The 15,135-nt window shown below is 44.0% G+C and overlaps 1 protein-coding gene across 1 annotated transcript in view; it reads left to right on the top strand.

Moving 5' to 3' along the window:
- The window catches only part of LOC137631778 (uncharacterized), a 143,650-nt gene that overhangs the window by 12,109 nt on the left and 116,406 nt on the right, over positions 1-15,135 (top strand). The window contains exon 2 of the mRNA XM_068363737.1: positions 14,068-14,211. Within this exon, the coding sequence (XP_068219838.1) occupies positions 14,068-14,211 (144 nt within the window). The remainder of the gene's footprint in view (positions 1-14,067; positions 14,212-15,135) is intronic.

The following is a 15,135-nucleotide window of genomic DNA, read 5'->3' on the forward strand; positions in this document are numbered from 1 at the left end:
GGTGGCTGCATAACAGCTGGTTTAAAACCTCAGCTCCCTAGTGGACAAGTAGCAGAAGGTTGAGGGTATTGTTACCTGGTTTTAGTCTGCATGAATGAAAAGATTTGTCTGGCCCTTACTCTTTTCTTCATCCTCCCCTCTCTTGGAGAAAGCAGCATCCTGGGTTCTCTGCACAGCTGACCTCAAACCACTGCAGGTAAACCATGTTTCCTTATGTTCCGAGTGGTGAGGGTGAGAACGGGTGTGAGAAATGAGTTAGCGGCTAGAGTGGATATGAATGTGTTGAGGTGGTTTGGCCATGTTGAGAGAATGGAAAATGGCTGTCTGCTAAAGAAGGTGATGAATGCAAGAGTTGATGGGAGAAGTACAAGAGGAAGGCCAAGGTTTGGGTGGATAGATGTGAGAGAGGCAAGAGAGCGTGCTAGAAATAGGAATGAATGGCGAGCGATTGTGACGCAGTTCCGGTAGTCCCTGCTGCTTCCTCCAGTGCCTTAGATGACCGCGGAGGTAGCAGCAGTATGGAGATTCAGCATTATGAAGCTTCATCTGTGGTGGAATTGTGGGAGGTTGGGCTGTGGCACCCTACTGTAGCAGTACCAGCTGAACTCGGCTGAGACCCTGGTTAGGCTGGAGGAATGTAGAGAGTAGTCCCCTTTTTGTTTTGTTTCTTTGTTGATGTCGGCTACCCCCCAAAATTGGGGGAAGTGCCTTGGTATATGGATGGATGGATTAAGGTAATACTGTCACGTCCCCATACCCTGACGAGGTGGTATTGGGAGAGTCCTAGCCTAAAGTTTCCTTCTAAGGGACTACAGGTCAACTTCCTTGGTCGAGTCACACTTCAGACCTTCACACACAGCTTACGTAGGCCGCAGCCCTTGTGCAGCAAGGTTCTAGCAAGGTGTAGGGACTCCTTATTGTTGAGTGCTGACACACTCAGATACTGAGTCCCTGGGAAAAGCCAAAAGCCAGTACTGGCTGGGACTTACCACCCTTCCTTAGGGGTGAGTCACCCATATTAAATAGCGTGGTTTGTATTTCAGTTACGGAATAAATGACAAATTTGTAGGTAATTTGTATTTTTCCTAACTATACAAACCTTAGCTATTTAATCAGACTTGCCCGCCAGCCCTATCCCCCGTGAAGTCCTACCTCTAAGCAAAGTGAACTCAGCACAGGTGTGTGTGAGGGGGGGAGGGGGGGTAGCAGGATACCCTCCCTACTCCCCGCTAACTAGCGGTGGGGTAGTAAACTCTCGTTAAAATTCTAATGGCTCGTCATTTCGGCTACGCCGAAAGTAATAACCCATATTAAATAGCTAAGGTTTGTATAGTTAGGAAAAATACAAATCACCTACGAATTTGTCATATTAGGAAAATCATACATATATCTACAATTTGATACAGAAACTTTTTCTACCTGAAAGGGAAGAATTGATTAGTGCCACTATGATATTTGAAAATTTAATAAAATTTTCTAATATAGTGTAATTGTTGGATATTATCAACACTGTGTAAAGTACACACGGCACAAGTGTTACAGTATTTGCATAATTCTACACCTGAGGTTTTTGAACAGTTTTTAGTGTCACCATGGTGACACTCACTTCAAAGGTATTGCACTGGAAGGTGTTTACACCTTTACACCGTAATTGAGAGTCCCAATCAATTCACTATTCATCGCATCACTAGACGACAGGTTTTAATACACTACCTGCTGCCACCACGTAATGCTTCAACTCATGCACTTGCTTTGCATAATGTTTGTAGAACACTCTGGATGACTTCCATCCAGTGTATGAGCGAAGATGCTCTTAAGTCCACATACTGAAAAAAGTTCAGTGATGAAGCAATTTTTCTTGGATCATGACCTGCAGGTGTACTGTCAGGATCCGCTCTGCGAATAAAGTAGGTGAGCGTCACCCTTAGTTGTTTTAGGGATAAGTTTGATCCTGAAGTTTCTCCTTTAAAGAGCTGTCCTCCCCTGAAGTCTGAAGTTCTTCGAAGATAGACCTTTAGACATTCTACTGGACAGAGAGACATCTTCCTTCTGAGGGCAGATTCTCCAGGGACCCCATCTCCTAGTGGGTAGCTCGTTTATGGCGAGAAAGGTTAGATCAGGAAAGAGATTCAATTCTCCCACTTCTGTGAACTGATTATGGCCCTCGTTTCTGGATACGGCCACTATTTCACTAACTCTAGCCCCTGAGGTTATAGCAAACAGGAAAATAACTTTTTGAGTTAGATCCTTGAGAGAGAAATCTTCATCGTTCACTGTTGAAGCGTAATGTAGGACCTTGTCCAAGGACCATGGGCTGGGCTTCGGAGGAGCTGCAGGCCTGAGTCTAGCACATGCCTTCAGGATCTTGTTAAAGATTTCGTTCGACAGGTCTACTTGAAAGGCGTATAGAAGAGGTCTAGTCAGCGCCGACTTACACGTGGTTATCGTATTGGCTGCCAAGCCTTGTTCATAAAGGTGGATAAAGAAGGACAGACAAAAGTCTATTGAGATTTTTTTGGTCATTTTGCTTTGACGAAAGCAACCCACTTTTTCCAAGATGGTTCATATTGTCTTCTAGTTGACTTGTACTTGTATTCTTCTAAGAAGTCTATACTGCCTTTTGAGATCCCAAATCTTTTCTTAACCGCTAAGGAGAGAAAATCATGAGATGGGTTTTGGGTTCTCTGTGATGAAACGAGATAGTGCTGGGTTCGGTTGAGGGACCAGCCTCAGCTTCAGTTCTATTACCAGAGGGAACTAGTTGCTTTTGGGCCACTTGGGAGCCACTAGAGCTGCCGTACCTCGGAAGGATCTCGGCCTATTGAGGACCTTCAGTAGGAGATTGGTCGAAGGGAACAGGTAAATCTGGTTCCATCTGTTCCAGTCGAGGGACATGGCGTCCGTCGCCTCCGCTAGAAGGTCCTTGTATAAGGCTACATATCGAGGTAGTTTCTTGTTGTCGCTATTCGCAAAGAGGTCGATCTGCAGTTCTGGGACTTGTTGTAAGATGAAGGAGAATGAGTCTGCATCTAGGGACCATTCTGACTCTATCGGCTTGAGCCTGGATAGAGTGTCCGCTGTCACATTGCGGAACTCCTGAAGGTGGTCTGCTGATAGGTGCCATCTCTTCTTTTCTGCTAGACGGAAGATGGCCAATAACACATGGTTGATATGGGGCGATCTGGAGCCTTGTCGATTCAGACACCTCATTATCACTTCACTGTCCAGGATCAGCCTGATGTGGGCTGATCTGCGAAGAGTGAGTCTTTTCAGTGTCAAAAGGACTGCCATGGCCTCCAGAATGTTGATGTGAGAGGTCTTGAACAGAGAAGACCACGTCCCTTGGACTTTTCTTTGATGGGAGTGACCTCTCCATCCTTCCGTCGAGGCGTCCGTGTGGATGGTGGAGGTGGTTTGCTCAATAGTTCTAGGGTATATTCTTCTAGTAAGGGTGTGGAGTGTTGGAAGAATTGAGGAAATGATGGTGGAGCCTCGCTCCAACTCCACCCAAGTCCGTTCTTGATTAGGCTGAGGACCCTAGGATCGAAGGTCCAATGGTCCTGAAACTGTTGGAACCTTCCTCCTACCTGAAGTATCTCATTGCTTCTTTTGTCGGCAGGATTTACCTCCCTGACCGTGTCCTCCCCTACCTCGTGAGGGGTGTTTTGAGGAGCCCCGTCTGGAGCCTCTACCTTTGGGACGAAAGGTAGTGGTCTGTCTCTCGAACCCAGGGTTAAATGCTGGTGACTGAGTAACCAGCTGTTGAGGCGCCATCTGGAAAGTGGCTTGCGGTTGAGCAACCACTTGGGGCACCGCAGTCATGGAGACTGTGGGATGTTGTTGCTGGGCAGGCCGAGAAGGTAGTCTAGGCCTCTTGGTCTTCCTCTTAGGTTGGGGACCCACATCCGGGGAAGACTTATGTTTAGATGACATGCCCCACTCCTGGAGAAGGTTCCTATTCTCCATGGCAACTCTGTCAACTACCTCCTTGACCACTTCATTAGGGAAGAGGTCTTTGCCCCAGATATCGGAAGCTATCAACTTCCTGGGTTCGTGTTTTACCGTTGCTGAGGCAAACACGAACACTCTGCATGCTCTTCTGGCTTTCATAAAGCCATACAGGTCCTTTACCAAGGTAGCCATATGCATCTTGGCCATGACCATGTTCATGTCTGGGGTGCTCTTTAAGCCTGCGCACATCTCCATTCAGTTCTGTAGGGATAGGGATGCCGCTAGTCTTTCTTGCTCCCTACGCAAGAGAAAGTCTGACAGCTTTGGGAGATTCTCGTTGAACTCTAGTCCAACGATATCTGCCTCCAACTTCCCAACTGAGAAGGTAAGGTGGATTTCTTTCCAATCCTTATCCTCCATGGGCAGGGCTAACGACAGGGTACTACACTCTTCCAGTGTAGGACAAGGTTTGCCTGTCTCTATTGCCTTGACAATGGCTTTAAAAGCCTTCATTGTAAAGGGAAAGGCTAATGAAGCTGGAGCAGGAAAGGTAGGATGTTTCTTGCTCAGGGCAGACACCTTAGATTTGTGTAGCCCACCTTCTTTAGGCTGCTCGACAAGAGAGCTTGTGCCTTGTCGTGATCAAATACCATGACCTCCTTGGGTTCCGTTTCTTCCTTCGACGCTGGCTCCTGCTCCAGACGGACGAAGCAGTCTGGGTAAGCATTGAAGCTTGGCCAGAACTGAATGTCATCAAGAAGGACGGCTCCCATCTTCTCCGAAATGTAGAGTTTGCCGTTGGTGATCGGCATAAACTCCGCATATCTCCAGGGATTAGTTTCGGAGCAGGGTGGGAGGTCTAGAACTCTGACTCTCTTGTGTGACCCATGGGAGGCAGAGTCGAGCTTCACGGAGCTCTCTCTCAAGTTTCGCTTCCTTAGCTTCGCCTTGCTTGCGAATGCTCTCCATTAAAGCCGTAAGATTGGCCAGTGCCTGTCTCATGTCCTCTGATGGAGGGGCAGATGATGATGATGGTAACGGCTCCGGTGCCCGTACCGACAGAAGGGACTCCAACTCGACTTCATCATCTTCTTTGGGAGCCTGTGTAGACTCCTCCTCTTGATCGTCCTCAAGAAGATCCTTTTCGGTATCTGTGGACACCTCAGACATCCTTTCATCCTGGTGGATGTCCATGCCTTGTAGTGTGTCACTGACTTCCGTCTCAACGGCAATCTGGACGCAAGGAATTTCAGGTCGTGCCTGGGGTATGACAACTTCAATACCCGCCTTAGGGAACAGCAAGATGGGCATCCTTTCGTTAGGAAGGTACGGTCCCGTAGAGTTCTTTTAGAACCCTCGTACCCATCTAAGTGGCTTTGCTTGTGCTGCATCCCTCGACTCCGCTGACTTAGGGTCGTCGAAACCTTCGGTCACCAAGGTCCGGCATATGCTGCAGTCTTGGGGGTCCCAGTACTGTAGGGTTTCTCTAGTGGTGGTGCAGGGGGCATGAGACCTGCACCCTTTATGGCCACAGAAGTCCTTACTCCTGTGGTTGCAGAAGATGATCTTGCACTTCACTAGGTCCTCCTGTAAAAAGAGGAAAATTAAATGAGTATGCGGTTGTTTATCTCGCATGATAAACAATTTATGTAAAATATTAATATTTCAACCATTATAGTTTAGGATAGTCAAGCTAGAAAGGAACTAGGAAAGACACATACTTGTGTTTCCTGTCCAGCCAATTGCTGTGACCTCCCCCAAAATTAGTCATAGAGTCTTCCTATCCAGGAAACCCAAGAGAAGGGTTCTAACCCCTAGGGGTAGATAAGTATATCAACACTGACCCCTCTTAAGGTCTTTAATATTGTGGGGTAAATTGTTAACTGATTTGCTATCAGTGTATTGAAAGAAATCTTTTCTTTCGATATAGGATTGGTCTCAACAATAGACTGCAAGGATACACAGGGTATGTTGGAAAATAATTACTGTATAACATATACTATAGTTTTCTGTCTGCAGTATAATCTATGCTGCAAATACTGTATAATCATATACTGTAGTTCAGCCAGCATGTTGCTGGTTAGGCCAGCACCTGGTGGCAAGTACCTGGCGGCACCGGCCCAGCCGGTGACATGCCGGCTGGGTTAGTACCTGGTGGCACCAGTCCAGCCGGCGACATAGTACCTGGCGACACTAGCTGACAGAGAGAGAGAAAGCATAGAGTGAAGGGCTACCTTATTAAATGTTTATTAACAGTAAATAAGGGTGTAAGTACTTAATCTTACTGCCTTCCTCTGGAATGAGGGTTCAGATGGAATGGGAGAATGTATCATTCAAGCTTCCATCCAACCACAACAACCTTTGCCGGTCACTGCCGGCTTCGGGGATGTGGAAGGCAATGCAAGAGAGGACTGAGGAACTCTCGACAGTAGAGGGGTCTCCCACCGGCAGCCGTCACAGCCGGCACAACCTTTCCTGGAGCCTTGCGTCCATAAGGGAAAGACTGAGTGACTATACAGCTACTTATGTATGAGCCCGGCCAGCACCACAACCTACCCGGCAAGCGGTGAGATCGTAGGACGACGACCACAGGGTTACGATTGTTAGGCCATTGCTGAAGGACAGAGAGTGGTAGGGAAAGGGTCCTGTATTAAGTGTGGAAGAAGGCGGCAAGGTTGCCATCACTAGCACACAAGTGAGAAACTCTGTTTCAGTATCGGCGCCATTCTAGGCGGAAGAAGAATATCTATTCTTCAGCCTAGGGTCTGCCGAAGCAGTATTAGGAGGAGGCGGCAGGATTGCCGTCGCCTCCAAACAGGAGAAACTTCGTTTCAGTATCAGCGCCATCCTAGACGGCAAAAGAATATCTATTCTTCCGCCTAATGTCTGCCGAAAAAGGACTAGTCTTCTAGACCGCAGGGGAGAAGGTGGTGGCATCATACTACCACCTCAGGTGCGGTTTAGGGAGGCATAGCCTCCCATGCCGGCAGCTGTAAGCCGGCAGGGGAGTGACTACTCACCCTGCTGCTCGGCCGCCGGCAGAAAGACTGAATACTCTGAGGTTCTGTCAAAAACCAAAACCGGGATACTCGCCGGCAAGGTGGGAGACAGAAAACACTAGCCTAGTCAAGCCGGAGTGACTACTCTATGGCAAGACCAAGATAGGGTTGTCAGCTATGGTGGCATTCAGAGGGAAGGAGGGATTACCCTTAATTCTCCACAGGAGACGAGTATTGAGTTATGTAATTAATTCTAGGAGATATCTATCCCGTTGAATTGATAAAACGATACACGAGGGTAAACTGGGATCATGTATGAAAGTAAACTGAAGTGCTTAGGCTAGGTAGCCTAGCGCGGGGCGAGATTTCGGTTACCTAAATCGCCGAAACTCTAATGTATACGATCGACATAAGGAAGAGGAAAAATATGCATAAATATATATATATCTTTACCAGTAAAATTGTGCCTAAATAGCTTATATAATTTATTAATGCTATTACAACTGGGTAAGTCGTTCAGCTAACTAGATAACACATGCGTCATGAACGACAGCTCCCATGGAGCCTCCGGTGATCGGCTAAGCTCTGAACACATAAAATTACTCCAATTTCTCTGTGAAGCAAGAGCTAAAAATTATACACTGTAAAGAATAAATACTCAACTTTCCAGAGGCAGAAGAAGCTGGAGATTGCTTAGTAAATCTTCGATAAATCGATCACAAACATTAGAGTAACAGGGAAAACCACCGTGCGAATTTGCTAAAAAATAGGAATAAGCGCCATTTTGGATACTCGTAGTAGTGCGGGAACGGCTCCCCTTCTATTTTTGCTACTCTTCCCCCTCGAAACAAAAACACTTCGGGGTGAAGATTGCTGTGTGTTGTATCAAGATATATGTTCCCTGATATTATGCGATATCCTTAAGGAAAATTTTAAGGATATTCGCGCCAGGAGTCAGAATTCTGGAGACCTAAAGGTTAATTCTCTGGGAATATCACTGTAGCCAAATATCCCTTAGAAAGCTACCAATAGGAACCTTCCATTAGGACGACATTGCCTGACCCCAAAAATGATAAGAGAATGTGTAAAGAATAAGCCAGACTATTTGATGTACACTATATGTAGACAAAGGAAAAATGAACCATAACCAGAGGGATCCAATGTACTACTATCTGTCCAATCTAAGGACCCATTAACTCGCTAGTGGGTGCATTGACAAGTATACAGCCTATAATTAACCATGGCAATGAGCTAGCCTCATAATTTAGGTTATGGTGAGTGATGCATCATTGTCTTACTTAGCAATTACTTCAGTTGTGAGGCGATAGTCCAAATCCTTTTCAGTCAAAAGCTGCAAACTTTTATATCATGACTATCACTTGAGCTGATTCGTTAGCAGTAGTTTTGCAAAGTTGGTAAATTAGTCATTAATTTTAGCAATGGTGTTTGTTCCTACACAACATACAAACCATTTTCCTATAATAGGAAGGTTGTTTCACCACGATCTGGAGACAGTCGTTAGAACTGTTTAACAAGTGGTTATACTACTTATGGAGGGTGCAGACGTGAAGGCCCAACCCCCTCACCAATCTGAAAGCTTTACTGTTGTTTTGGCCCCTGACAAGTAGCGATGTACTGTCAAGCTCCTGAATCAAGCTTTCCATTTCCTTTTACAGAAAATTATTGCTGGTTTGTTGATTTGTGGAATGGAAGTTAAGGAAGAAATTTTTACTTGTCAGGGGAAAGGTGTAGATCCACATTCACTCTGTGTTTCTTTTTGGGGGTGTATTTGTTCGCAGTCATTTCCATGTACCAAGTGCAGGTCGTGACCTCCTGTGCAAGGTCAGGTGTACAATACGGCCTGAGGGAGAAGAAGTAAGGTGAACCTTCGTCGGTGTCTGTTTTGGCAATGCTCGAGATGACACCAAAGTAGTCTTTTGCTGCTTATGTTTCGTCAGTGGATGTGTTGGCTACCGCCGCCCCTGTGCATACAACCCAACTCGTTTCCCAGGAACTATGCACCAGGAGCAAGGAGCCCTCGGATCTGCTTTGGGGGGCTTTTCAGGTTTTTATGGTTTGTGGTGTACAGTAACTCCAGTGCATGCCTTTGGAAGCTGGAAGCTCTGCTCCTGTCTCTGTGCAGACCACTGACAACAAGTTTGACTAAAGGAAGTCCTGGGCTTTCTTAGGTCTTTCAGGCTGCCTTCCATGACCTTGTTGAGGGAGCTTGTAGCTAAGACTACTTTTTTCCTGCTTCCCCTGGTGCTAGTGTCCCCTATGTTTCTAGTGACATCAATAAGGAAATGCTGGGGGGTGCTCCCAGTGTCAGAGACTCGGTGGTCCACCCCAATCCCAAAAGGACTGTGAAGGCTCATAGAGTGGTACCTGCACCAGATAAAATAGTCCCTGTACCAGGTGTCGTCCAGTCCTAAGTTGGCATGAGTCTGACTTGGGGCCAAAGGTTTTTGTGAGCCCAGTACCAGGGATGATCCCAGTCCCTGTCTACTCCCCTTCTACCCGTTACCCCAACCCTTGTGCCTGGTGGTCTGAAGCCTGTAACCCCCTCTTCCTTTGTATGTGTGCCTCCAACCCTGCGACATGGGAGCTAGGAAGAGGAAGGAGCATGTGTGTTGTTCTTCCTCCTTTTCCATTTCTGACTGGAAGTTGAAGAAGAGGTGGGAGGATGTCAGAGTCCAGAAACCTTTCCCACTGCCTAGAGTAGAGAGATGCCAGTCTCATCAGTAGGCAACTTTGCAGACACATGGTCGAACCTTGCTAGTGGGTACCCCTCAGGACGGTTACTTACTACCCATTCAGGATTGTCAGCTCCTCCTAACTTGCTTACTGATAGAGTTCCCATCCGATTATCCAACATTGCTTAAAGCTCTTGCCATGCAGACAGAGGTGGAAAAGATGATGTACTGTACTGTAGTGTTGATCATGTCCGACCTCAGAATGACCCTGTTGGCTCCCAGATATCCACTTGGTGAGTTGTATCCCAATCCAAAGACTATACTGTATACTGAAGGAAGATAGGAAGGCTCAGGCTTTTAACACACAAATGAGTGTGCTATGAAAAGATGCCAGATACTTCCATGCGAAACGAATGGCTCCATCTGTTGAGCGAGCAGCCAAACATTCAGAGCGGTAATGCCTGCGGGTATATAGGATGGAATTCGATTGTAAATTTTGCGACATATTTGTTCATAATTTGCATTACTATGTCAGTATATTTTACTCATATATTCATGATATTCTTAAATTTTAGGTAACTAAATTGCAAATTATGTTTCTCAGTCTATTTTTCTGAAATTCAATACCTATATCTCTTATGATTTAGTTAATTTTCTTGCAAATTTAAGTATTGTACAGTATATTACAACCATTTTTAAATGTTCTATACAATACCACATTCGAATGAATTAAAACATACTGTATATCTGATTTGTTAAACTTAGCCACAGATGCTTATGTGTAGGCATACATTCAATTACAGTTTGTAGGCCACTGTAAGATGGAGAGATATTAGGTGTATAAAAACACAATTGTATTTTATTTTTTATTGAAATGGAAAAGCATGATGCACTCATGTATAGTTTAGTATTATAAACTAATAAATGTATAAATGTACAATCAAAAGGATCAAAATAACAAAATTGTATCACACCCAAAAATAATCAAAAGGGGGTTGGAAATAGAAATAAGGTAGCATACAAGCCGACAAAAAATGAAAAACAAAAGAGATTTACTGTGGATGCCTTGCCTTAATCTTACATCCAATATCAGTGGGGCTTACTCATAAGCAGCACATACTGCATGTATTATACTGTTTGTACTCACCGTTCTTTGTTCTTAGGGAACCTGTGAAATACCAAATGAGGATCGGTTTCTTTTTGTTTATGGCACACAACACACTTGTGTGACTTCTTTACTGTCGGCGCCATGATTTCGTTTGAGTCAACTGTCAAATTCTGAATATAAACGACAAACGATGTATACCTACAATGCCATCTGAAATCGGAGCAATCAACTATTGTGTTCACTTTGGAGTTGCCAACTAGCGTATTAACATTCTATTTTTAGCCTTCCTATCTTCCTTCAGGATATAGTCTTTATCCCAATCTGTTAGTCCTTCTATTTGAGGGCCCGAGAGAACTTCCACAACAGTCCACACTCCTCTGTCAGTCACACCTTCAGAGGTACAGTACCACCAGTCCATGAAGTCAATGGGTCTTCACGGGTGAAGGCTATTCAGCATCTTCTCCAAGCGAAATGCTTTACACAAGGTTCTGATTAAATTTCTACTGTAGATACATGCAATGGTACTCTGAAGCTGTTTACCAGGGAAAGTGGGCCATTTTCTGCAATTGATGTCTCTGGTTGAAGCAACTCTCGCACCGATAGCCATTTCCTAGTCTTTTTCCGAAAGAAGTACCTCTCTGTCACGGGTCAAACTCTACCACTCAGCCCTGGGCATGGTCTATTGACTGAAGGGTATTACAGTAGAACTCTCCTCCTCGTGGGATATGTCTCTGCTCATTAAAAGCTTTGAGCAAGATCTCAGGTCCCTGGAGTGGATTGTGACCCTTGTCCTCAAAGCTTGTACTTGTATCTGCCCCCCGTTAGAGCCTTTGAGGTGGTTGTCAGACAAAGCCCCGACTCTTGAGTTTCTTTCTTGCCTTAGTATTGGCAAAGAGAGAGAGTTCCATGGTCTATCTTATTTAGTTGCCCACGTTGAAAGTTGGAAGGAGGTTTCCAAATTTGTGCCATGAGTTCGTTGCCAAAATTCAAAACCCATAGGCACATACCCCATTGTTTGACCTGTTCACTATATGGTTAGACAGGAAGTGTCCCTTGTTTTAACCTCCCTGATCTAACCCCACGGTCTCTGTTTGAAATTGCCTTCCAACATCCGCATGATCAATTGGACGTTTACGCTATCTCTATTCAACTCTTGTCCGACAGTTCATCTACCATGTTGGATTACATCGGGATTTAAGTTGATTCAGATGGCTCTGAGTTGTAGAAGCTCCCTAGTCTGTTACCAGGGAATATTACCAAACTCGGACCCTGCCAGAGGCATGACCCCGGGTTCGAGCTCTTCTCCATCCCACCTCTATGTCAAGCGTTGAGTTGCACGAAGAGAAGAGGCTTATTGCCCTATGAGAGCTATACAGTGCAGTCTTATGAAAATGCAACACTTTAGACCCGAGTGAAGGTGACTCTTCCTTACCACAGACAGAACCTAGAAAGAGGTGTCCAGAACACGATCTCTTTCTGACTTTGGAATTGATCAGTAATGTATACACCTTGACTGATTAGAGAGTCTAGGTTCTAGCAAGGACCAAAACTCGTGAAGTTAGGATCTAGGTCCCACCCTCGACTCCAAGAGAAATCCTGCAGTCAGCAGGGGGTTGGAAGTTGTGGTGTGTATGACCAGACCATCTTTACGGCCTTTATACTAAATGAGTACCAATAAGCTATTGATGCCTTTGTGTTAGGTTTTGTGGTGGCTGTTCAAGTATGGGTGCATATAGCCCAAATCCCTTACAGGATAATAAAAATATTTGCCTATGATAACGTTTAAATGTAAGTCTAAACTGAAGGCAAAATAACTGGTTCTTCTCCTCCATCTTAGGGACCAAGTGGTTGAAGCATTACTCGCTGGATCTAACTCAATGGTGATAAACTACGCTTCTGAACCCCATTCTCCCCAAATGAGGGGGAGGAGGATCGAATACTGTATGTACCAACCCTTTGGTCATCATATGCCGGGTATCTTATTCCTGACTGCAATCCCCCTTTTGGTAAAGGCATCCCTCCTTTAACCACGTACCAATCTTTTTGGACAGGCAAAGACTTATCAGCCTATTCATTTCAATGATAGATGGATAGGAGGTTGCTGGAGTCGTCTCCTCAGCTCCCGTATTGAAAAAGGTAGGTTGACATATCCAAGGAAGAAAAAGAACCTACCAGTTTGGTTCTAGGGGGATTTTTCCTACCACCAAGCAGTGAGTATCCCTTTTAAAGGATTATGGTTTGTATCCATGTAGGAACAAATCACAAATTTGTTCTGTAAAGTAATTTGTATATATCCTAGCTATACAAACCTGAGTCCTCAATCACCCTTATCAGCCCTGAGCCAGTCATAACTGAAGAGAGTTAGACAGGTAAGGGGGCGGTGCTCCTCGCCCTCGCTCCTGCTTGTTGCTTAACCACTCATTAAACGGGGCAACAGTCTTCCAGCTTTCTCGCTGAAACATATTCCTTTTCTAAAGAACTCAGCTTTGTATAACTAGGACAAATACAATTACTTTGAATTACTGTGATAACACTTTGAAAATGCCAAGAAAGATGCCCTGAAAAAGTCTAGGAAATTCAAATTCATGGGATCAACGTTTATGAATAAAATTGACTGGATCCTTGTATAGAATATTCCAATGAATCCTTATATAGAATATTCTAACCAGAATAGAATCTTTTATTACAGAAATTTTATAAAATCACTAGAAATTATTGAAAAATTTATATCTGCTCAGTCTCATTTTCTTTCTTCTTACGGTATCTTTTACATTCACGTTAGTTGATATAATAAAGTAGAACAATGGGGGACAGCACTACACTTCAGTCACTAAAAGACCCCGAGCATGTTAAGAAAAGAAAACGAGGATCTACTTACAGTACAGTAAATATAACTTCATCACTCTGCACTTCTGAAAATACCTGGGTTTATTGAATGACAAAGAAACTTTAAGATCCTGGTTTCAAGTATCCCATCAAATTAACAGAAGAGCAGAATCTAATTCAAACTCCTTAATTTGAGAGCAAGAGATAGAGGTCAACACTGCTTAACCACAACGTTAGTTTAACCGATTTGCTGTTTGTGGGCAGTTTTCTACCTGCTGTTTCATATATAACTCGCCACTCATGCCAATTGATGTATGACAGGAAAAATGTCCTTGCATATTTGAAATTTAGTTGGATGGTGTATCGATGAACATTTTTTATATTATCTTTGTTATGAGGTTATGATATTGATTCATCTTTAGTTAAATGCTTAGAATTTGATGGTGTGAAAATAATTGAATTTAGTATTAAAGGTTTGGATTTTTTTCAGTCTGGTATTATGGAAGGTGCCCTGATAATGGCCATAGTTGGATACCTAAGTGTAGCAGCTATGTTGATGTTGATTGACTGCAAGTATGCCATTTTATCTTCTGGAGGAAGAGCTGGTGGACGTTCTATTATTATGGATACAAAGGTAGGAATATTGCATTCTGTGTCATACAATTATTAAGTCAACTTAATACAATTTCTAGTAATGCTACTTGCAAATTTGATGATTATCAAATTCACAGGAAGAGCCTGCCATTCCATAGAGGAATATTTATGAGTATTTTGTTTGCAGTATACAATTACTGTAATAAAACTTGAAGTACAATTAGTAGACTACTTGAAAACATTTTAGTGAGTTACTTGTAGTGTTAGGAGACTGCACATAGGCAGTGGTTAGTTCATTGACCCAAGGGCACCAGTTATATGCAGATTTTCTCTCTTTACGGGTGTATCTGTTACTTAACCCCGCGAAGACCGAGGGGCGACTGTGTGTAAATTTATATCTGACTCCTCTGTAAGCATTTATATTTTTTTAGATTTTATGTATTTTTGTGGTGAAATAAACATTTTCATGCCTGAAAAGTTGATGAGAGAGTGGGGAGAGTTTATAAAATCTTGAATATATAAAAATAACATTAGTACCATACTAGTACATAATCCCTTATTGGGAATTCCTTGGACCAGAAGTGTGTTGGATTTCAGATTATCCCATAATGACAGGTTCATGAATCTTTTTTGTTTCGTAACAAAAATACAAATCAACGCTATTTATAGTGTATTACTTTCGGCAAAACTGAAAGACAAGCCATTAGATTTTTAGTGAGGGTTAACGACCCACTCGCTAGTTAGCGAGGGGATGGGGCTAGTAGCTACCCCTCTCATTCACACACCAAATTTTTGACAGACATTATGAATCATTTTTGCTTTTTCTTTCAGTGTGTGCGCGCACGCACGCGACTTTTTGCCACCGATGCGAACCTGCCCAGGACCTGAGGGCCACTCTTATGGGACATTTATGTCCTCAATAGACATTGACCCTCACCGTTTGTGTCCCACCTGTAGAATTCAA

Source organism: Palaemon carinicauda, chromosome 40 (genome assembly GCF_036898095.1).
Source record: "Palaemon carinicauda isolate YSFRI2023 chromosome 40, ASM3689809v2, whole genome shotgun sequence".
Taxonomy (NCBI): domain Eukaryota; kingdom Metazoa; phylum Arthropoda; class Malacostraca; order Decapoda; family Palaemonidae; genus Palaemon; species Palaemon carinicauda.